This window comes from Chiloscyllium plagiosum, chromosome 27 (genome assembly GCF_004010195.1).
Source record: "Chiloscyllium plagiosum isolate BGI_BamShark_2017 chromosome 27, ASM401019v2, whole genome shotgun sequence".
Classification (NCBI taxonomy): Eukaryota; Metazoa; Chordata; class Chondrichthyes; order Orectolobiformes; family Hemiscylliidae; genus Chiloscyllium; species Chiloscyllium plagiosum.
Window position 1 is genome coordinate 23,124,819 of NC_057736.1, and position 23,230 is coordinate 23,148,048.

The following is a 23,230-nucleotide window of genomic DNA, read 5'->3' on the forward strand; positions in this document are numbered from 1 at the left end:
TATACCTCATATTCCACTGCATCCTATGCCCTCTCAAATTGCCTCTATTTCCTCATATTTTCATGTCATCCAATGCCCCATCATAGTACCATGCCTTCCAAATCTTAAGACAACCTATCACCCCTCATTCCCCATACCACCTCCATGCCTCCAGTTATTGTCCATATTCATGCATACAGTATCTGTTATGGGCAGACTCCGGATATCTTTGAAATAGGCATTAATAAACTTCCAACAATCTTATAGAGCTGTAATATTCAAAGTAAGGTCAAACAGTACAACTCCTTCCTATAGAAAAGTTTTAACACAAATGTTAAAAGAAACCTTCAATCTGTTTCCAAACACCATACATTGGAAATTCAATCCCAGACAAATACTATCCTTATCTCAGCTTTTTAAATCTTTACTTAACTGACAATTTCTAGTTTCTTGTCTTGAAATGTAAAGAAGTTTTTAACAATCCCTTTTTAAGTCTACTGACATGAAATTTTCACAATACTCAAGGAATCCATACAGTGTGGAAGCAGGCTATTTGGCCCATCAAAACCACACTGACCCACCCCTCTTCCCTATCCCAGTAACCATGCATTTCCTATGGCTAATCCACCTAGCCTATGCATCACTGGACACTACGGGGCAATTTAGCATGGCCAATCCACCTAACATGCACATCTTTAGACTGTGGGTGGAAACTGGAGCACCCACAGGAAACCCACCCAGACACAGGGAGAATGTGCAAACTCCACACAGACTGTCCCCCAAGGGTGGATTTGAACCTGGCTCCCTAAGGGCTAACCATTTAGCCACAGTGCCATTGTTACTGATGGTTTAAATTTTCTCAGTTCTACCAAGTTGAAGATTTCTACTCAAACTCTCCTGGCCTGGAAGTTTTTCAGGCTGGAAACCACTTCTGTTGAGCTGACTAGTTTCCCTGAACTTAACTGTTAAAAAAAAACAAGGTTCCACTGCTGAGAGAAACTATTCCACTTTCTGAACTGAATTCTGGATTCTTCTGAACTAACAGAATGAACCTTCTGTTCTACAGTCAAAGCTAAACAAATTACCTTAATGTATTTACTCTGGTGGTCATAAGCCCAAAAGAATAAAAATGTTATCCATTAAGATGAGAAGGATTCTCCCAGCCACTTCACTGTCATCACAAGATTTCTTTGAACTGATGTATTTAGTTCATTTTTCCAAAAATACTTTCTGCTCTTATAATCTTGCTAACAAAAGCATTCACAGAAATTAATTCACATCCATTTTCCATTGTCTTGCGATCCCAATCAAAAAAAAAAATATGGTTTACGCTACAGTGGTGACCCCAAACTCAAAGACAGGATACCCTTTACACTTAAGGCTATCCTGGTATTTGAAAATGCTAGACAAAAGTAGGACAATGCAGGAAAGGCACTACAAATCAGAGTTTGTGGTCAAGTATCTTAAATATTGTACTGTTGTGAGTCCATCTCATCTCCACTGAGAGATAAAGATGAAGTAGGAAATGTTTGATCAGATCCAAGCAACTCATGGCAAAAATTTAGTTACAATACATTGGGAATGGAAACATACAAGATACTATATTTGTATGAATAAGCTAACTTTTATTATTAATCTGTTATGGTTTATCAATTCTTTAAGCTTTTAGTAAATATTCATATTGACAGCTTTAACACTCGTGGTTAGGCCTTTAAATATCACTCGATAATCCAGAAAACTCTGAAATCCAGAAATGAATTGCTCCCAAGCATTCCAGATCAAAGAGGTTACAGCATATTAGACAATCTCCCAGATTCTGCTGGGAAATTATTTTTGCACCTTCTCCAGTGCTTCTACATACTTTTTACAGTATAAAGGTCTGAACAGAACACACTTTTCAAAATATTGTCGAACCAAAATTCTGCACAAGCCCAAGATAATTTAAACACAAATATCTGAAATAAAAACAGAAAATGCAGAAATACTCAACAGGTCAGGCATCATCACTGAAAAGAGAAGCAGAAATAACACTACAGGCCTGTGACCCCACATCAGTAAGATAACCTTTCTTTTTTAGATTCTGTTAATTGAGAAATAAATTCTGGGACTTTCTTCGCATTCTCGCTGTCTTGTTAACCAGAGTTGCTGCTTTTACTTTTCTTCTTTACCCTTCTTAGTCTCTTATGTTGAAAGGAGTAGGTTGTGTCCATATTTATCATACTAATGTACACCACCTCCCCATTTGTCAGTGTAAAAGGTAATTTGCTATTCTGCATGTATATCAATGTCCTCTCTTATTTGTTACAATCCAACTTCCCATCACCCAATTTGGTGTCATCTACACATTTTGAAATTATGCTTCCAACTCATGAATCAAAATTGTCTATGAAGTTTAGGAACAAGGATTCAGACAGTGTTCCCTGTGGAAGATCACTTCTCACCTTTTGCCAGTTTCTGCAGCCTTACACTCTGTTCTCTGTTCTGTAGCCAGCTTTCTGCTGCTTGTCCTCTGACTCCAAAAGACTTGACTTTAGTCTCGGATCTACAATGCGGTATATTGTCTAATGCAGATTTCAATTTCGACCACTTTATATTTTGTTTGCTGATACCCACAGGAGCCATCTCAGTTGTTGCTCATTTGAATCTGCTTCAATCTTTGCTTTTAAGCAAGGCTGTCAGTGGTGTGATGATTTGAACATTTCCAATTGCTGCACTTTGGAGAGTGAGAACTCCCTTTGGGTAGAGCAAATATCAAAATGGACAGCATGGCAATAACATTCTTGTGTGGAGTGTGAACTGATGATCGAACATTGCTTGTTCAACATACACCATAACTGATAGCAAGAACTACAATTTGCATTTATATAATGCTTTTAACATTATAAAACCTTTCAGGGCATTTCACTGGAGTATTATCAAACAAAATTTGGCATTTTGCCACAGAGAAGCTATTAGTTCACAAAGCTTGGTCAATGAGGTAGTTCATTAGGCGCATCTTAAAGGAGGAAAGAGACATAGAGAGGTTAAGACATTTGGGGAGGGAATTCCAGAACTTGGAACTCCATGTCTATGGATGTAGAATGTGGGAGACCACCATTGACTATATCAGAATAGCTAAGTTTAGATATAACTAAGGCAGGAAATATACGGACAATGTAACAGATATGGAAATACATTGCCTTTTGATCAAACTTATGACCAGATGCTCATCTCAAAGTCAAATATGGCAATTTGGTTTGGCCTCAGATAGCTGCAGGGAATTTGGGAAGTAAAAAACGTAGATAATGGGTTGTAGGTAATCGTTTTGCTATATATAATATTTATCCAGGGGAAATTCTGCTCATTCAGTGCTGGATATTTATCAGCAGTTTAACTATTTAGAGACAGTAGAGGGTTGAAGGCATTGGCAGTGAATTACATTTGATAGCATCAGCATACATGTGGAAATTGATGCCAATTTTTTGGTTGATGTCCCTGAGCAGAAGCAAGTGAATATAAGTGGAAGGGGGTGAAAGTTGGGTGCTTGGAGGTTACCAGCAGCATGAAGGGGAAGAGAAACCATTGCAGGTGATTCTATGGCTATAACTGGATAGTTGAGAATGAAACTAGGTGAGTACAGTTCCACCAGCATTTGCAGTAAACTATTATATTCAATCAGGCTAAAGACTGTTGATACATTGAAAAGGGTAAGGAATGATCACTCACCTTTATCACTGTCAGAGAAGATATCTTTTATAAGAACTTTTGACAAGAATGTTTTCAGTGCTGATCAGAAGGATCCAAAGATAGGGTTCTATGCACAAATTCAGAAGTCAACAGCACATTCAGGAATTTGGAAATGACAAGGAGGTTGACGGAGGGGGGGGGAGGTGATAGTTTACAAGGACTTGGGGATTTTTGTGTGGTTACTGACTGTGGATTTGAAGGGAGCATGAATAGTACTGGATTAACAGAAATGTTCGTATTTAAGCATTGCGAAGCCCGAATCTACAGTCTCCAATCCCTTCTGCAAGTGTCACTCCTGACTAAAAAAATCTTTTCTCTTTCACTACTGAATCAGGCAGACTGTTTACAAATGTTGCATCATATTTGAACTTGAGTTCTGTTTCTGACCTCATATCCTCCCCATCACCAAGATGGCTTACTTCCATACCTGTGAACTGGGTCCTCTGTGCCCTTGCTTCAGTTCAGCTACACAGAAATATACAGTAATGCCTTTGTTAACTTTCGACTTGAGTATTCCAATACTCCCATAGCTAGCACATTGACTTTGCACCCTCCAAAACTTCATGCTCCTCCAAAATACAGCTGCTCATGTCCTAAATTACACCATGAACCTCCTTCTTGTCTCCTATCCTTTCACACAGTGGTAGATGTTTGGAACTCTCTTCTGCAAATGGCAGTCACTGCTGGACCAGTTGTACATTTTAATTTTCTGAAATAGAATAATTTTTTGTTCAGCAAAGGCATCAGGGATTTGGGCCAAAGGCAGATACATAGAATTAGGCTGCAGGTCAGCCATCATCTTATTGAATCGTGGAACAGGCTCGGTGGGCTAAATGTTCCTATGCTCCTATCTGATCAGTACTTATTGACTTGCATTTGTTTCCAATTTCTGATTTTAAAATTCATGTCCTTGCTTTTAATTGACCTAATGGTTCTTCCATATTTATATCTGGAACTTTATCTAACCCTACAACTGCCTGAGATTTTCCAATTCTGCTCTTTTGAGCTTTTCTCAATTCTCAATTTTCATAGATCCACCATTGACAACTAAATCTTCAGCTGTCTGGGCCATAATCTCTTGCTTTCCTAAACCATTTTGCCACTCCGCGCCCTTTTCTTTTTAAAGACATATCTTAAATCTTGCCATTTTAATCAAGCTTTTTGACAAAAATCGTAATGTCCCTCTATATGGCTCAGTGTCAAATTTGAGTTGATAACACTACAATTTGTGTTAAAGGAACTACATAAATGTCCTGTAGTTAAAGTCTCAGGCAGCAATGTGATAAGGTTACTTATATAAACTAATCATCGATCATATTTTATCTACTATTAATTTTTAAAAATGTTCCATTTTCAGTCATTTTACATTGTATTGAACTAATATATGTTATCTTTACAGTTATGGAAACAGTACACTCAGTAGCTACTACTATAACAAAAAATGACCTCCTTGTCTTTACATTGTAGATATTTGATTAAAAACATGCTTTGGATATCAGTAAATAGGTTTTGCCAAACAGATCTAACATAGTAACATCTCTGTAATAAAACAATAATATTGTTTAATTTTTGATTAACTTATTTCAGTTATAGAGTCATAGTGATAGAGATGTGCAGCACAGAGACAGACCCTTCAGTCCAACTCATCCATGCTGAACCAGATATCCCAACCTAATCTAGTCCCACTTGCCAGCACCCGGCCCATTTCAATCCAAACCCTTCTTATTCATATACCCATCCAGATGCCTTTTAAATGTTGCAATTGTACTGGTCTCCACCACATCCTCTGGCAGCTCATTCCATACAAGCACCACCCTCTGCGTGCAAAAGTTGCCCCTTAGGTCTCTTTTATATCTTTCCCCTCTCACCTTAAACCTATGCCCTCTGGACCTGGACTTTGTCTATTTATCCTATCCATGCCCCTCACGATTTTGTAAACCTCTATAAGGTCACCTCTCAGCCTCTGATGCTCCAGGGAAAACAACCCCAGCCTGTTCAGCCTCCCCCGATAGTTCAAATCCGCCAACCCTGGCAACATCCTTGTAAATCATTTCTGAACCATTTCAAGTTTCACAACATCCTTCCAATAGAATTGCACACAATATTCCAAAAGTGGCCTAATGAACATCCTGTACAGCCGCAACATGCCATCCCAACTCCTGTACTCCACACTCTGATCAATAAAGAAAAGCATACCAAATGCCTTCTTCACTATCCTATCTACCTGCGACTCTACTTTCCAGGAGATATGAACCTTCACTTCAAAGTCTCCTTGTTCAGCAACACTCCCTAGGACCTTATAAGTCCTGTATAAGTCCTGCTAAGATTTGCTTTCCCAAATGCAGCACCTTACAATTATCTAAATTAAACTCCATCTGCCACTCCTCAGCTCATCGGCTCATCTGATCAAGATCACATTGTAATCTGAAGTAACCTTCTTTGCTGTCCACTACACCTCCAATTTTGGTGTCATCTTCAAACTTACTAACTATGTGTCCTATGTTCACATCCAAGTCATTTATATAAATGATGAAAAGTAGTGGACCCAGCACCGATCCTTGTGGCACTCTAATGGTCACAGGCCTCCAGTTTGAAAAACAAACCCTCCACCACCACCCTCTGTCTTCTACCTTCGAGCCAGTTCTGTATCCAAATGGCTAGTTTTCCCTGTATTTCATGAGCTCTAGCCTTGCTAACCAGTCTCCCATGGGGAACCTTGTCGAATGCCTTATTGAAGTATGTATAGATCACATCCGCTGCTCTGGCCTCATCAATCCTCTTTGTTAACTTCTTCAAAAAACTCAACCAAGTTGTTTAATTTTAATTCATTTTTTTCTCTTCATGTCCTGAATATACATTTGATTTTTTTTTGGAACTTTTTTTTAGAAAAGAAAAGGCTTTTGCCAATAGCCAATCCAAATTTGTAGGATAATCAACTGCCTCACTAATGTCCCAAAACTCTGAAAAATCACTGCCTCCACTAATTGGGAATACAATCAGGTGGACTGCTACAAGCATAGCACATTCCTATGTCTTACCATTCGCTCCTAATAATCTTAAATCCAAAGTACTTGTGCCACAGCTGCTTGGATGTGGTGGCTTTTCGTTCTTTTATTTCTATTGCACTGTTTGAATTTCATGGGAATTTACATCACAATTGATACATGGCAACTCGTTAGTGTAAACGAATAAATTATCAAGTTCATTTTTGAAAAAAAAAATCAAATTCTTTATTTATTTTTTATTTTTAAAAATGACTATGTTAAACTCGATTCGGAGCCACAGACTTGGTCTGATTTGACTATCAACAAACGCGGACTGATAAAGCCATGAATGAGGGGATGGAGTGTGAGTCATTCTCCATCATTTGCATTGATACCTTGCCACTATTTTCACACTTGGGATTTAGGCTGTAGAGACTGCTATCGCAATGCTGAGACGAGACGGAGTGATTCCTCTTCATGTAAACAATATTAGTATTTCAATCACATTAAAAAAAAGCAACTGAAACAGCAATGCTGTGTGAACTCCTTACATTTCAACATCGACTCACTCAAGACGGAGATGTTTAAGTGTTATGACGACTGTTTTCAAGAAAGTTTTATTTTTATATCCTAAAATTGCTAGCTTTATTTGTAAATTATACATAGCAACAATGCATTAATTCATGCTGATAGATTTGGATGGGTTTACAAACACAGCTCTCTTGGCAATGTGCATCTATACTGTATTTTATCCCCGATCAGAACAACGAAGGCGCCAACTAGTGGCAACCTTGTGACATTAGCGGCCCGGCGATTCACATCCCATTGAGAAAATACATATTGTCCCCCTAGACAGTCACGTTCTCCTGGAGCAGATTTAACTGTACCAACTGTATCGTTTTGTTTAAAATGATCTCTGATCGAATTTTACAAGCGGAAAACTTTAAAAAAAAACTGTAATCGCGGCAGCGTCCGGACATCAATTTAGGATTAAACGGCATTTACAATTTGAGATAATTTCAATGAAATATTGCCTTAGCCATTAAAAAGATGAGTGGCTTTAATTTCTAAATTTAAATAAGTCAAGTTTAAAGTGCAAGATTTGTTCTGGTGAGAGACGTACTGTTTAAAACCAATTTAATTAACCAGGATTAAACTGAGCGGTGCTGAGAGGGTGGATAAGAAAGATATTCTGGGAACCCGAGTGTTAAATCTGAAAATGTACATTTTTTAAAAAATTGGCTTTCAGATTTATCAATTGACCTGTTTGAGGGTTTGAATGATTCTGCAAAGAGGCAATTGTTTGTCGTATCCAAAGCAGGGATTTGCTAAGTAGTATCGGGAGACCGAGTTCATCCTGATATTTGGACTCCTTCGGAAATGGAAAGGAAGTCATCCACTGAAATGTAGCGACGTTTCCGAAATCGGCAGAGTTGGAGGGAATAACTTCCCCTCCTGCCATTTTACAGGAAAATTTGAAAGCACTCATTCTTAATCACAAATCATACTTCCGGGCAAGGAGGTTTTCATGAACGGTTTTGGGGTTTTCTGATGTGGTGGGAGACAAATATGAAAATACAATCCGCCAAATCATTTTTTTTAATCAAAAGGCGAGGTCGGATTTTTAACACTTTCCGTGGGAGAGAATCCAAATTCATAGGAAGTCACGGATTCCACGACTTTGAATCATTGACATCTCTCAATATCTGAATTTCAGCACAAAGGCATGATTCGTTAAGTGGTTTACTTTTTTCTCAAATTGCAAAATTGGAAAGTCCGCGATCGCCAGGTAACGACCCAAATTAAATCAACCAGGTAAATCAATTGGAGACAGACTTGATGAGCCACCTTTCAGTGGGGCACACTCCCCCTCGAAAACGCCCTCTTTCAGGCATTTCGTTATCTAAACCGCACTAATATTCTCGAAAACGTGAATAATTAATAATCCATCGAGGACATGCTTGACAAACAGATAGTTGACGGATAGATTGACCCTTCCGTTTGTTTTGCACCAGTAGACGCTATTGGACCGTGAGCATTTCAGCGTTTGGGAGCCACAGCCAGCAGCGAATGATGCGGCAAAAAAACTATTGGGAGAACGAGGCGTCAGTGATTTCAACATTTTGATGAATAGAAGCATAGATTCCACATTTTGTAATCTATTTAATAGAGAGAGAGAAATACCCCGTTGAAGCCAATTTTGCCTGCAGTAACTTACAGTGCAGGTGAAAACAGCATCAGAATTTGACAAGCATGAGGAATGAAAACGCCTGTAGCTCTTCAGATTTTATTGTTTTACCCAAACGCTGTTGCGGCTGAGAGAGAAAGAAAAAAATCCTGACAAGAAGCGGCTTATGGCAAATTCTTGTGGGCATTTAATGGTGAGGGTTATTGACAGGTCTTACACCACACTTAACGCACAATCTGTCACCATTCTCCAAGCGTACCTGTCATTTCAAACAGCAAGCCACATACTCTGAAACCCCAATATCGGTCGAAATGGTCGGGATGCTGAGAAATGAACTCCGCGGTATTTTCTTTGGGGAAGGGAGTGGTGGTTGGATGTATATTAGCGGTGAATATTTACTTCAAACAGTTTGGATTCATTCTATTAAAATGCAATGATAGTGTTGTCTTCCAAAGAAAATTAATTCGTATCTTGTAGCATCACTAGCATAACGGAACAGTATCAACCTCACCATCTTAAACTCACAATTCCACAGGTTATGAAAAATCAGAAGGGAAAATAATTAATTCTGACGAAGGGTCGCCGGACTGAACATGTTAATTCTATTTTTTTTCTCCACAGATGCTGTCGGACCTGTGCTGAGTTTCTCCTGCATTTTCTGCTTTCTATAACATTTTAAAGTGATGTTTCTTCTGGCTATCAGTCCCACTATTTAACTAACTGCAACTGAAATTATTCGTGCGAAAGATCTGGTGGGCTATTCCCGTTCGCCCAATGCTCAAAATACCTGTACAATTTATTTTGTAAGAAAATATCAGGAAAAGGGATTTTAAAAAACCCACAAACCCTATGATTACCTGATTGAAATTTTTACAAGAATTGTGCAGTGTTGTTTTATGGAATTCTAACTACTGTACGCCGACACATGGACAGATTGAAACGGAAAACACGTTGTACGTTACTTTATTATTTTTAAAGTCAGAGATCTCATCCAAACGAGCAGATGGAGCGGACTGCTGACTCAAATTATACTTGAAATGTCACTTAACCCGAAAAAGGGCAGATGCCTGTGGCAGAAGCGAGAGCTTGCTTCTTGTATTAACTGCAGTGGACAATGTTTCCTTTGGGTCAGTGAGGCAGCACTCAGCCTAGAACTCGTGAGAATCTATGTGTAACGTTAACACGCAGAAGAAAATCAGAGCGAGGTCCAATTGCATCCATGGAAATCAACCCAAGGCGCCCACGAATCCTAGAGTTTGTTTCTTTTAGGGACCGTCAACACAATGCCCCTTGTCACAATCCTGGAAAGAAGCTTGTCATGGTCAGAATTCTGGGGCCTTCCCACCCCACCCCCTCAACACACACACACTGTATTACATTCACATCTCCTCCTGGTTGTGATGATGACACCTTAGAGATCCCCTTCACTTCTGGAGTGGGCGGCTGTATCATTATTAACGTTACACCCATCATCATTTCAATTGTGTTTAAAAAAATTACACCACACGCAAACAAGACGTCCTGACAAAGGGGGAAAACTAAACACCTCGGCTATATCTATCTAAACCTGTCAGTAACCATTGGTATAATCTATCCACATGATTTATAAAAACAGTCTGTTCAGTTCCTGTCAACACATTATATATCTTCTGGGAGAAAGTGAAGACTGCAGATGCAGGAGATCAGAGCTGAAAATGTGTTGCTGGAAAAGCGCAGCAGGTCAGGCAGCATCCAGGGAACAGGAGAATCGACGTTTCGGGCATGAGCCCATTCTCCTGCTCCTTGGATGCTGCCTGACCTGCTACGTTTTTCCTGCAACACATTTTCAACACATTATATATACTTGGTCAAAAATACTTTTCTATCATTTATTATATTTGTACAAGCATGTGAGATTACCAAATGCATATTCATTATCTAATCTCTGTTCACAGGGATCCACACAATGTGCTCCTATTTCAAAGCTAACTCCTAACTCCCTGATTTTAACTCCACAGTTCGTGTTCACTAAATTGGAGAAGTCAGATTGACTCTGGCCTCGTTCTAAAAGCGACAAATCTCATTCTAAACAGTACTGACTTGTCGATCTTTACCCAAGGAAAGTACTGTTTGTAATTTTCTGTTGAGCTATGTCAGCTATGTAAACATATTAATAAAACGCAAAAAATGCACAATATCTGAATGGGGCTGGGCTCCAACCCAAGGAGCAGGGGCGGGACCCGAGGGGAGCTCCACCTTTTTGTCTGGAGAGGCAGGCCCCCATTGGCGGTGACGGTCCGGTGGGTGGGGTTTGTGGCTGTGTTTGGCGCAGGGGGTGTCAGTCACTGGGAGTCCCGCCCTTCAGGTTAGGTGACGGAGGCTGTATATTGGCCGCTCAGCGCACTTCCCTGCTTTAATCAGAGAAAAACCCAGCAAAAGTTTCTGAAAGAAACCCCGAGGATTGCACTCAATTCATGTGGAGATTCGCCTAGCGGACTGCAACCTTCAGCACTGCTGTTTTAAAAATAGCACTTTTGTTTGTGTTTGTGTGTGTGAAAATTTTGTTGGGTGACGCTGCAGCGCCCAGTTGGTGTGCGCGTTTTTTTTGGAAGTGACCAGAGATCTGTTTGGTGATAGACGTTGACGAGGCTCCAGTGATACTGAAAGTGAACCGTCTGCTCTGTGGGTTGGCTCGGTGCTGGGGAGCGAGAAGTGAAGCCTTCACGTTCGGATCCCCGCGAGCTCCATGGGGGGAAATGGTGCTCAGCCGCTTTGAAGTTGCAGAACTCTTGGCTTTGCTGAAGGACTTGCAGATTCTGAGGTCGTTTGCAAATTTAAAAAAAAACAACCTCTTGGCACCAAAAGCGGATCCTCAAACCTCTGAGTGATCTCTGGGCAGGAGGAATGGACTATTCAGTATCTCAATAAATAGGAAGGAAGCCAGTTGAGACTATTTGGAACTCAAAGGACATTTCAATTGAAAAAAAAACACACAAATTGATCGTAGGACCTCAAGTTGGCCTTTGTGAGAGGAAAGACTTTCTCCGAATTAGGGAGAGAAAAAGAAACAGAAGTTATTTCAGCTGTTTGAGGCGGTTGGTTGCCGTAGTCTTGAAGCCTCCTTGTTGCTGTCCTCTAACCCGAGTGTTGTGATGCGTATTCCCGTAGATCCCAGCACTAGCAGGCGCTTCACTCCTCCGTCCACCACGCTGACACCCAGCTCGGGGAAGATGAGCGAACCGGTCTCACTGACTCAGCCCAACCCTGCAGGGCTGTCCCGGATCCGGCCCGAGACCCGCACGGTGGTCGATGTCCTGCAGGATCACGCTGGCGAACTGGTCCGGACTGACAGCCCCAACTTCCTGTGCTCGGTGCTGCCTTCACACTGGAGATGTAACAAAACGCTGCCTGTGGCATTTAAGGTCAGTATCTGTTCTACTGGCTGAGACTGTCTTTTTTTAAAAAAAACAATATCGTTGTTGTCAAATTGGGAAAGTTTCTGCCGCATTACAACCACAACCGCAATATTTATGTACAAATCGATGCCTGTGTAAGAACACAATCATGATAAGGCCATAATCTAATAATATTGATTTTAAAATGCGTTTTTTAAACAAAAGCTGACAACTAAACAAGACAAACATAAAGTGACACTGTCTATGCAAAGAGGTTTAACTACAGTTTTGTTGACGATGAAAGTGTGGATTTTTTTAAAGTTCACACATGTTGTTCTGTAATTTATAAATTGTTACTAATCTAATGGAGCACATTGCCGGAGTTTGTAGTTGACTTCCATCCCCAAGACATAGCGGGAATGTAAGGTTGCCTGTTTGTTATGAATATAGTGAAACTTCAAACGTGCAAGTGGCAGGATCTATGCTGGTGAAATGGGGAAATCTGTCCTGACTTCATTTAAAACACACAGCTGACTGTGGAAGCCCCCGCAGCAGCTTCTCATCATCTCGGGAAACGCATTCTGGATTTTTTTCCCCTCTCTCTCCCTGATGTTATGTAAACATTGCAATTGATTTGGAAACCTCTTCATGTTTGACCGTCCGTTTCTCAGCATGAGCCCCCACATCTGAGCAGGGTAGCCCTGTCAGCGGCTGCTGTAGCCCGGTTACTCTCGGCGGATATTAGATATAAATGGCATTGGAAAAGGTTTGAATTTTGTGCCGCATTATGCAGAATGCAAGCACAGAACAGCACAGAAATGGCATTCTTTCTGCAGCCAAACGTTTGAACCTCCCCCTAGCTAATTGGCTACATTTCCAGGCGTTAAGTGAGGGACAACACAAACAAATTATGCTTCTCCCATGTACAAGACGTGCAACAAAGTGATTCCAGCTTTCAAATTCGACAAAACGTTTAGTTGTTGAGTCAAGTCAGTGCAGGTGTTCCTGCAAATCCGCTTGCTAACATCCCCAGTTAGTTTCAAACAGGACAAGATGTAACGGGACCGCGGACGCTGACATCGTCTCCTTCTTAACAAACAGCAATGCCGAGTTCAAATTCCAATCCCGGGGCAACAGGCAAATTGGAGGAAAAAACATTAACGAGAGGGGGTTTCCGAAATTCAACGTGGTAGATGCTACATTGCTGTATTTCCAATATAAATTGCAAAACCACTGCCTCAAATTGGAATGAAGTGCATGGACAAGATGCTTGCTTTTTTTTTGGAAATGAAAGGTGTCCTTTTCCGAGATAAAACGCTAAGTTAATGGTTTATTTCTTACTTAATGAAGAGTGTGCCCACACTTAGAGAAACACACCTAATGCAAATAGCTATCACTTGATATTTCCCAAATTCTGTAAAGGGATGAAGAGTGAGATTACCTATTTAATTGAGAGCCATTTGCTGTTGATTTGATTCTAGTTGAGACCTATGCCCTGTGTGGGCAGACTTTCCGAGCCGTCAGCGCATTTTCTTTAGGGGTTTCAGTTCTTTTCGAAGTGTTTTAACCCGAGGAAACGGTTTGCATGGACAGGTGGTGGCCCTGGGGGATGTTCCTGATGGCACCTTGGTCACAGTGATGGCTGGAAACGACGAGAATTACTCGGCGGAGCTCCGGAACGCGTCGGCCGTCATGAAGAACACAGTGGCCCGGTTCAATGACCTCAGATTTGTGGGAAGAAGCGGACGAGGTATTTACACCAACACCAAATGATTTGTGGTTTTTGGGGGTTCGGGGTTAACAGTAACCTCTGTTGTTTTGCTCGCTAACATCAGGCCGCCGCACCAAGGAACGCTTTTCGCGTTGTTTTCATTTAAACCGTGGACATTTCACCTCACTTTTATAGAAAAGAACGAAAGTTCTCCGCCCGATTTATTTTATTTTGTTATTACTTCAAAACAACTTGACGCCGCGAAATCTGTTTGGTTCGGAGTCGGTGGCAACCCAAATTTCAGACACATCTTTTTTTTTCTTTTATCTTTCACTTGTTTCAACCATTTCTTTAATTTTTTCGGTTTGTAATTTTCACTCGAATTGGGTGGGTTGAAGTCATGTCTGCTTCTCTGCATCCAAATGTCAATACTTCCCAAAATCCGCTCGCACTTGGCTTTCTCACTTATTTTTTAAATAGTGCGAATATTCTCCCCATTCCTTCAGAACTCCAATGTCTTTTGACAGCTTCCCGTACCTGCTTTGCTAATTTCAGTGACTGAAAATCAGGTTCGGAAGGTTTGAGGCTGGCCAGCCCTCAGTTTGAAGGTGTACCGCAATCCCCCCCCCCCCCCCCCCGTTCCTTTTGTCCCCCTCTCTTGGTTTGACCATTGACTGAAATTCCTGATCACTTTGAGAACAGGGGAAGATTCCTTCTTCAGCTATCTAACCTCCTGCTAAATTTGACTATAATTACAGAGACCATTTACATATCTATTTTGAACTGTTATTCATAGGTTACTGTCTTTAAAAATCCTGGCATCGAGTTTTAACAAAGCCGGTTCCTTCCGAGGTTTCCATTTCGATGTCCTTCCTCTTTTTGATCTTTGTGTATTGAAGGAGTCCCCCGAGCTTCCTGTAACCGACCTCATGGTCCGTTCGAATTATACATTTTCTCAGTAAATAATCAACAAAATTATCCACTTAATCAAGAACGATAACTCTGAAGCCGTCAGTGCAGGGAAGTTAATGCAGAACAAATGAACAAAAAAACGCAAAAACTGTCTGCAGGAGGAGAGCACTACAGTTTGAAAATAAGGCCGCTTTAAAAAAACTCATGCATCACTTCTGCTTATCTTTAAAATCATTATGAGCATATGCTATCACAGCCTTATTCCGAAATTGAACTGTTTGTGCATTTTGACCTAATATTAATTTAGCACTCAGAATAATCAACGGCGACCATTCCGAATTTTCAGTTTAGAGACACCCCGTATAAATACATTAACCTTCACAGACAAAACAGATACTCTTAAAAAGCAGGCCATCGCTCGTTAAAAAGTACAGATATGCTATTCAAACTTTAGCTGTTCAAAATCCTTAAGGCACACGAACCTTTAAGGGCAAAATCCTCAATAAGTTTCCATCTCCCTCTGTTCCCATACACGATTTGATCATTTGCAGTTAAAGCCAATTAAGAAAGTAAGAAAAATGCAACACCACCACCGTAAGAAAATTAGCTTGCAATTTGAGTCAGAAATATAGTTTAGGTAGCATTCAAGTAACAAACACATTTATTAATGCTAGGTGCATTGCAAGAGAGGAATCCTTAGTAAGAGATTTACATAGATATCAATGCTTCAGTGTGCTGATGTAGATGTTTTTATTTTTAATTGGTCCACATGAGTTTTACCCTTAATCTGCTTTTATTCCCATCCCTAACTGCCATTTCTCTGGCAACTGTGAACCTGACCATGGATGTTCTTTCTGCTTTGTAATTACTAGTACACATTTCAGAATATACATGCTGACCTACATTTCCTCTTTAATCAGCATTCCCTACACAAAGTGCCGCAGACCTGCCAAATAACACTAATTGTACTAGAGACTTATTTTGCATTTACATAAAAAGCTAATGCAATCCCAGATTAGATTTAGATTTATGTTCACTATTCATAAGCATTACCAGTCATGATTGTAATTTAATTCTCAAACTGAAAAACATTTGGCCATTATAGGACAATTTTAATAGCTACTTTAATGGTCTGGTCATATTTTCAAAATTATTGATAGTTGAAAATTGTAAAAGATTTTGTCATTAGATGCATTCTCCAGCCAAAATATTGAAAATAATGTTCACATTTACAGTTCCACAATTACAGTGAAAAAATATTGAAAATAATTTCAATATTTACAGAGATGCTGCAAAGCAACACACTTTAGATAAATTTGGTTAAACCAAATGCAAGATTGTGCTCAGGAATAGGTTAAAAATCTGGAAGTTATTGAAGTACATCTGTGAGCATTAATTGCAGTTAATTATTTTAAAACCACGTAACGGAGGGAGACCCCTTTCACTTGGTTTTGCTTTGTCTTCTCTACAATTCCAAATCTCTCAATTATATTTGCAGAAAACATTTCTAGAATATATACAGTGTATGGATAGGAATTACAAAAGAAAATCAGCCCCAATGAGGTTAGCAATAATTGAAAGATGCATTCTTTCAATGTTTGAGAGTCTTTTCTGCTAACCATTTCAAACAATGAAAGAGATATTGTCACATATTCCAAATGTTGCATTCAATTATCTCATTATAGTGTTCAGATATAATGTGAAACAATTACTAATTGGAAAGCCTAAAACTCCAGACGAATCCTGTATCTAAATCACCTAACCTGCAATCATATTATATAAAATTATATATGGATGGCAGTATTGAACAATTAACTTTGTCAATTTGAATAGGAAGGATTTAGGGGAATGTGTGCCAAATGCTGACAAATGGAGTTGGGTTTATTTAGGATATCTGGTCAGCATGGACAAGTTGGACCGATTGGTCTGATTCCATGCTATACAGCTCTATGACTTTAATTAAACTGACATGTAAATACAATATTTTATCTGTTGGCTCAAATGTTAGTATTATTTTATAAAGTTAAAGTTTGAAAAAGGTGATAACTTTTATGTAGAAAATGTAGGAATTATTTCCAATTTTTGGTGATTTAGGCTTTTTAACTGAACTGCAAATTCAGTTGGGGTAGTGGCATTGTAGTAGTTTTGTTTTAGAAATGATTGTGGTTATTTTGTGCAGTGACCATAGTATTCTATTGGTACTTTAATAGTCAACTTTGTAATATGAATATCCATAACGGCCTTACAAATGTGATCATCCTGTTAGAATGCAGCTCTTGTTCGTAAACATAATATGCTAAGAACCACAAGGATACAACATACTCTACTAATATGCAACCACTCGCAAAACTGCATTTTATATTCATGACAAACAAATCTATCAGTTTAGAGTCTATCATATTATTCATGCAGGAAATGGGATTCCTTCAATCTATTTTAATTGCTATGAGTTCTCAGCTCAGTATTTAAAAGATCTAGTGATCCATTCATTGTGAGTTTTTGGTGGTGACGATATATGACGAAATGCTATACATGGTATCAAAAACAGAACTCAGTTCCTGCCTAGTGGAACCCTTGTTTATCACAATATAAAGCCAGTTTGATGGCACTTCACTCAGTTCATTACATGTACATAAACTGATGAGTGAATATTTCTAGTAATAAAATGCCAAATCAGAAAAAGTGCCAAAATATCAGCTCATATCTTTTATACTTATTCAAGTTCATTTTAGAGTTTAACTGTACCATTTCATGTGAATGATTTTCCCTCTCCCCAGGCCATGTTTACATTTACAGTTCATGTTACCCACAATTACAGTGGAAAAATGTTTTCCCAGAGTGGAGTAAAAACACAGTTAAACTAAGTCTCATTATGTGTTGTGCTGTTTACAGTTAAAACGAGAAAGCTGGCAGTAATTCAGGACTACAAAGAATGATTCGTATTAGAGAAACATTTTCACAGGCATTAATTTTACTGTCAATATTTTTACTTAAAAGGAACAATGTAACGTGAAGCACAATTTCCCTTCAATCAGGTCAACTGTACCAGATTTACCTCAAATCATACTCTTTCCCATTGCTTGTCCAACTGATGTTTGATGAGTCCTGTTTAAACACTGTTTTCTAATGTCTGTTGCTAATGTGGAAAAAATAACTGAGAAAGACAGCAACGTTATAGAAGTGCTCTAAAGGAATGCATAGATTACTATTTCCTTATAATTGTTTGATCCATACTCATGATCAGTAAATAAGAATTGAGTTGGTAAATCTGATTACAGAGCAAGTTCAGAATCAATATAGTGCTGCTATTAAAGTGAATGTTGACGCATGGCCAGTTTGATTCCCTTTCTCACAAGCCACAATGAACCACAAGAATGCCCCAAAACAGCCTTATGCAGTGAACCACATCACAGGATTTGGTTGAGCATAATATCACCTTCATAAGTGTTAAGTAGCCGCACCAAAAAATAAATTTGTAAATTTTAAGAATTGATCCTTTCAATCTCATGAAAATGTGAATATCAACTTTTATGTAAACATAATATATTTTGTCATCTAGCAAATCTCTAAATCCATTCAATTTGCATAAAGTTGAATTTAGTTTGATGCAAGAATCAAAGAAGGAAAATTGGAAGACAATTAAATAATGGATGAGCTGGGTTCGCATTAGACCATTTGTACTGCTGCTGTTGCCTCACATAACTTGATCATTCAGGTTGAAATGTGAGATTTTACCAACAGTTCAAAAATTATTTAATGTTGCCAATGTGAAATTTTACAGAACCAAACTTGTAATAGTCTTGCAGAAGGTGGTTTTGTCAGATTTAATTGAAATACTGTGGTTGCTGTTCCCAGCTGCAGTCACAACACAGCAATGAGCCTTTCTGGGCTTTGAAATGTTGAGGCTTTGTGTTTCCAGATTCTGTTCATTTTCCTTTAGTGACTTGAGCTTTGGATACTAGAGATTTGAGGAAATCAGGCAAAGAAATATGTTTTTGTTTCTCGGGAATAACAAATTGAGATTTAGAATTGTCTGCAAATATCTTTTGTAGGAAAGATCAGCTGATCCTCAATAACACAAAAAAATATGTGGGATTATAGAATAGAATAGAATAGCAATTTATTATACCTCCTTATTCTGCAATTAGTCTGCTCACTTTAAATAGCTGGATCCAGTAGTTTAAAAAAAGTGAGATAACTATTATTATTTAATGAAATCCATTATTTAGGACCTTAGAGTGCACATATTGGGAAAGAATTTCAGCTTTGGGCTCAGTTACTGATTCCAGTGTAAATTGTGGTAAAAATTATTCTTCGTTTGAAACTATTTTTCAAGCCTAGAGTTTTACAGTCAAACATTTTGCATGAATTCAAAATCTACCATAAATCAGTGCTAGAGGGCAGAATTTTAAGGGTCTGTTTCTGTGCTGTCAGACTCTCTGACTCTTTAGATGATAATTTCAAAGAAAGTTAATTATAAATTATTTTCCTTGGAAAGTGATAATTGGAGCAGGCAGAACTAGATTGGGTTAGGATATCTGTTCGGCATGGACGGGGTGGACCAAAGGGTCTGTTTCCGTGCTATACTTCTCTATAACTCTATAACTGAAATTCAATTTATCACAAAAATAAGCATTTACAATCACCCATCAGCTGTAAGTAATACAACTTTAAATGACTGAAATTCACCTTTAAAATATTCATACTATTTTCTCATTGCATTGAGGAGCAGTGGTCAGTTTGTTTGTAAGTTGAAACAAAATAAATCACACTTTAAAATTTTTGAAGTCTACCTTTAGTGTCCTTGCACCTGCAATTCAAAAGCCTTCTCGAAAATCTGAAAATATGTGCAATTATTGGAAAGCCCTAAAAATCTTTAATTCACTCTGGCAAAGTGAATTTTAAAATTTTAAAACACCTTGGTAATTTGAGCTACGCAGAGCTTTAATTGCAAATGGAATTTAGCAATCTTTATCTCAATTTTACCCAAAGTTCTCAATTTTACCCAAAAAACCCAGTGCAATTGAGTGGAAATTCCAGGCCTTTCTTGTGATGCTACAGCACCAGAGGGACAATACTCATGAAGAAGTGTTGAGCTGCCTGCAAAGCAACGTATTGAATTTATGGATGTGTTTATCCACAAAGATGTCTGAACATCACAGCACTTTTAAGTTAAATTATTTTTGGTTCAATTGAAACCACACAGTAATGGTTCTCATATTTGACGAAAGCATACTCCCTTTCTAAATTCTGGGGTCTGCATTGCCCTCTGATGGACTGTACTGCTGTGTCAAACTAATATGAATGATATTTACTTGTTAAAATCACATTTGTCTCATCCAGTGAATAGACACTGCTGAATGACATTGAGGAATTAAACTAATATAAATGGTGGTTGCAAACTCAATGCAAGAGAATGCTTGAAACTGACCAGGTGATTTAATTAAGAAGGATGCCTGCACATCCCAGCAACCTTGCCCAGCTGTATCATTGCTTGATAGTCATTGTTGAGGTTCTACCATCCCGACATGGGTCCAGCTGAAAAAAATGCAGAATTACGTTCACTTATTTGTACTCCATCTCTAAATAACAACTTGGTGAACAGTTTAGATGACGACTACTGCACAGAAAGATCCCACCTTACTGATGAGGGATAAGTCTGGAGGTGAGTCAGGGCACGAGGTGAAGAAAAATCTGTTTGACAAAAATAATCTTCATAGTCAATCAATTATTTAACTATTTCACCCTATTTCAAACAGACAAATCCTAACATAACTATTACCTTCTATAAATCAAGCTTCAGCTAGTATATTGTGAAATGTTGGAAACAAAAGTCTTAAAAATATTTTTACAGCAAGTTGAGGTAAGGCGAGTTCATTGGTTCTTCACTCGCAAAAGGTACTCCCACAGAGAAGCAGCCTGAAACTAATTAAATCCATCCCCAATGCATCCATCAGGGTTTATTTCATAATAGACTTTAGTTTTCTGTGTTTTAAAAAAAGATCAGCATCGGCCGGCTTTAGCTACTCTACATTGACAACTGAGGAATGTTGTCCCCTTCCTGTTCCCTTTCCTTTTCCAGTCTTCAATGCTTGACGTGTCTGGCAGAAACATGGCAAAATAAACAATATTTTCTATTTCTCCCCTTGTAGGTAAAAGCTTCACACTGACAATCACTGTATTCACCAGCCCTCCTCAAGTTGCCACCTACCACAGAGCCATTAAAGTCACTGTGGACGGACCTAGAGAGCCTCGCAGTAAGTTACAGCTCATTTTATAAATACCAAACATTGAATACATTCATTCAGGATTAATTATCATCTGAGATTGGTGTTTTAATCAGTAGTAATTACTACAAGTTAAAGTGTTCATGAATAGGTGTATTCACTCTTGTAATGTGAATTCAGAGTTATGTTGTACAGTGATATCAGTTATGTATTTACACCGAAACCTTAAATGAATATCATAAAGGTAACATGGAAAGTATTTATACAGGCTTAAGAGGTATTTCAAATCAGGGGTTTTAATCAGCTTTAATTAATTATAGTGTTTAATTCACGAATGAGCAGATTCAATGTTAAAAAGGCAACTGATTCGTTCAGCATTATTCAATATTTTTAAGCTAATAACTTTGAACATCAATACTTAGGAATAGTAATCATATCTGGAAAATCAACAAGTTAGTTGACATATTGTCCAACGTGTAATCTTGGCATTGGAATCAGTGAGAGATACTGATGTTAAATTATGGTTGTACATAGAACAGCTATGGCATTGATTGATTGATTGATTTGCTCCTTAACAGTAGTATATACATCACAACTATTCAAGATCCTTAGCTGAATAATTTGTTGTTTTTCCATTATTGTCAATAAATAAATAGAACTGGACCAAAATAGAGAATATTGTTGCGTTCAGCCAATTTGTACCCCTGCAGGCTATGATCCTGATGTACCCAAAATGCTTACCGGTTATGTTAAGGTGTTCAAATCTTTGTGATTTCAAATCAGAGGTTTGGATTTTTTTAAAAAATATTTTGTTCAGATACACAGGGTCTCAGGAATGTTGTATCTCCTGTACAACAAACTGAACCAAGGAACCAAGCAGTTTACTTGCCAACTGGGCTGAACCCTACGCTTCATTGGTAGCTTTTGCCAGTCAAACAATGATAACTGTCAACCAAGAGGAGGGATCAATGTCATTAGTGGCCAAACTGGGAGTACAATTCTGTTCAAAAATGAAGCAGTCATATCTAACTACGCATGATGTTAAATAGGGATAAGAAACCAGGTTAAGAGGAGCATATCTCCTTACAAGCAAAGAAAATGTTCAGAAGATGTATTTTCTCTGAGTGCCAGTGCTGTGTAAAACCTCTGGAATGTGTCAACAAAATAATGCCTCCAGCAAGCAGTCTTGGATATGTAACTCTATTAGTTCCATGCTCTATAGAGGATACTATAAAGGATACAAGTAACACTGAAGAAAATGCTGTCAAGTCAGGAAGTGGGAGAGAGGAACTCAAGAAAATAACAATCACCAGAGAAATAGTAATGAACAAAGTGTTGAAGCTATGAACTGACTCATCCTCTGGCCTGATGGGCCTCAAAATAAGTGGCAAGTGAAATAATTGTTACATTGTTTTTCATTTTCCAAAATTCCCTAGATTCGGGGACGTTTCCATTAAATTGGAGAATAACAAGTGTAATTCCTTTATTCAAAAAAAGAAAGAAATACAGAAAGCTAGAAATTATCAGTCAGCCAGCTTAATATCTGTCATAGGGAAGACATTACAAAATATTATTAAAGAAGTCACAGCAGGGCTCTTTAAAAAAAATCAAGGTAATCAGGCAGAGTCAACATGGTTTAGTGAAAGGGAAATTTTGTTTAATCAATTGATTGGAGTTCTTTGAGGAAGTGGTATTTGATGTGATTAAAGGGAGACTGGAGAATATAAAATACCTAAAATTACAAGAGAAGTTTGATAAGATGCCACATCAATGGCTATTGTGCAAGATAAAAGTTTCTTATAGGGGAAACATATTGTATGGGAATCGATCTGAGATGGGTCCAGCTGAGAACAGAAGTGAGTCAAACAGTCAGGGCAGGCAGGGTCAAGGTAGGAATAATAAATTAAACTGCATTTATTTCAATGCAAGGGGCCTAACAGGGAAGGCAGATGATCTCAGGGCATGGTTAGGAACATGGGACTGGGATATCATTGCAATTACAGAAACATGGCTCAGGGATCGGCAGAACTGGCAGCTTAATGTTCTAAGATACAAATGCTACAGGAAGGATAGAAGGGTGGGGGGGCAAGAGAGGAGGGGGAGTGGCATTTTTGATAAGGATAGCATTA

General features: G+C 38.6%; 1 protein-coding gene across 2 annotated transcripts in view; it reads left to right on the forward strand.

Moving 5' to 3' along the window:
- Nucleotides 1-23,230, forward strand: part of runx3 (RUNX family transcription factor 3) — a 153,948-nt gene that overhangs the window by 80,539 nt on the left and 50,179 nt on the right. For both annotated transcript variants that reach the window (XM_043717652.1, XM_043717653.1), the window contains exons 3-5: nucleotides 12,025-12,278; nucleotides 13,845-14,001; nucleotides 21,027-21,131. In XM_043717652.1, coding sequence (XP_043573587.1) covers nucleotides 12,025-12,278; nucleotides 13,845-14,001; nucleotides 21,027-21,131 — 516 coding nt within the window. The remainder of the gene's footprint in view (nucleotides 1-12,024; nucleotides 12,279-13,844; nucleotides 14,002-21,026; nucleotides 21,132-23,230) is intronic.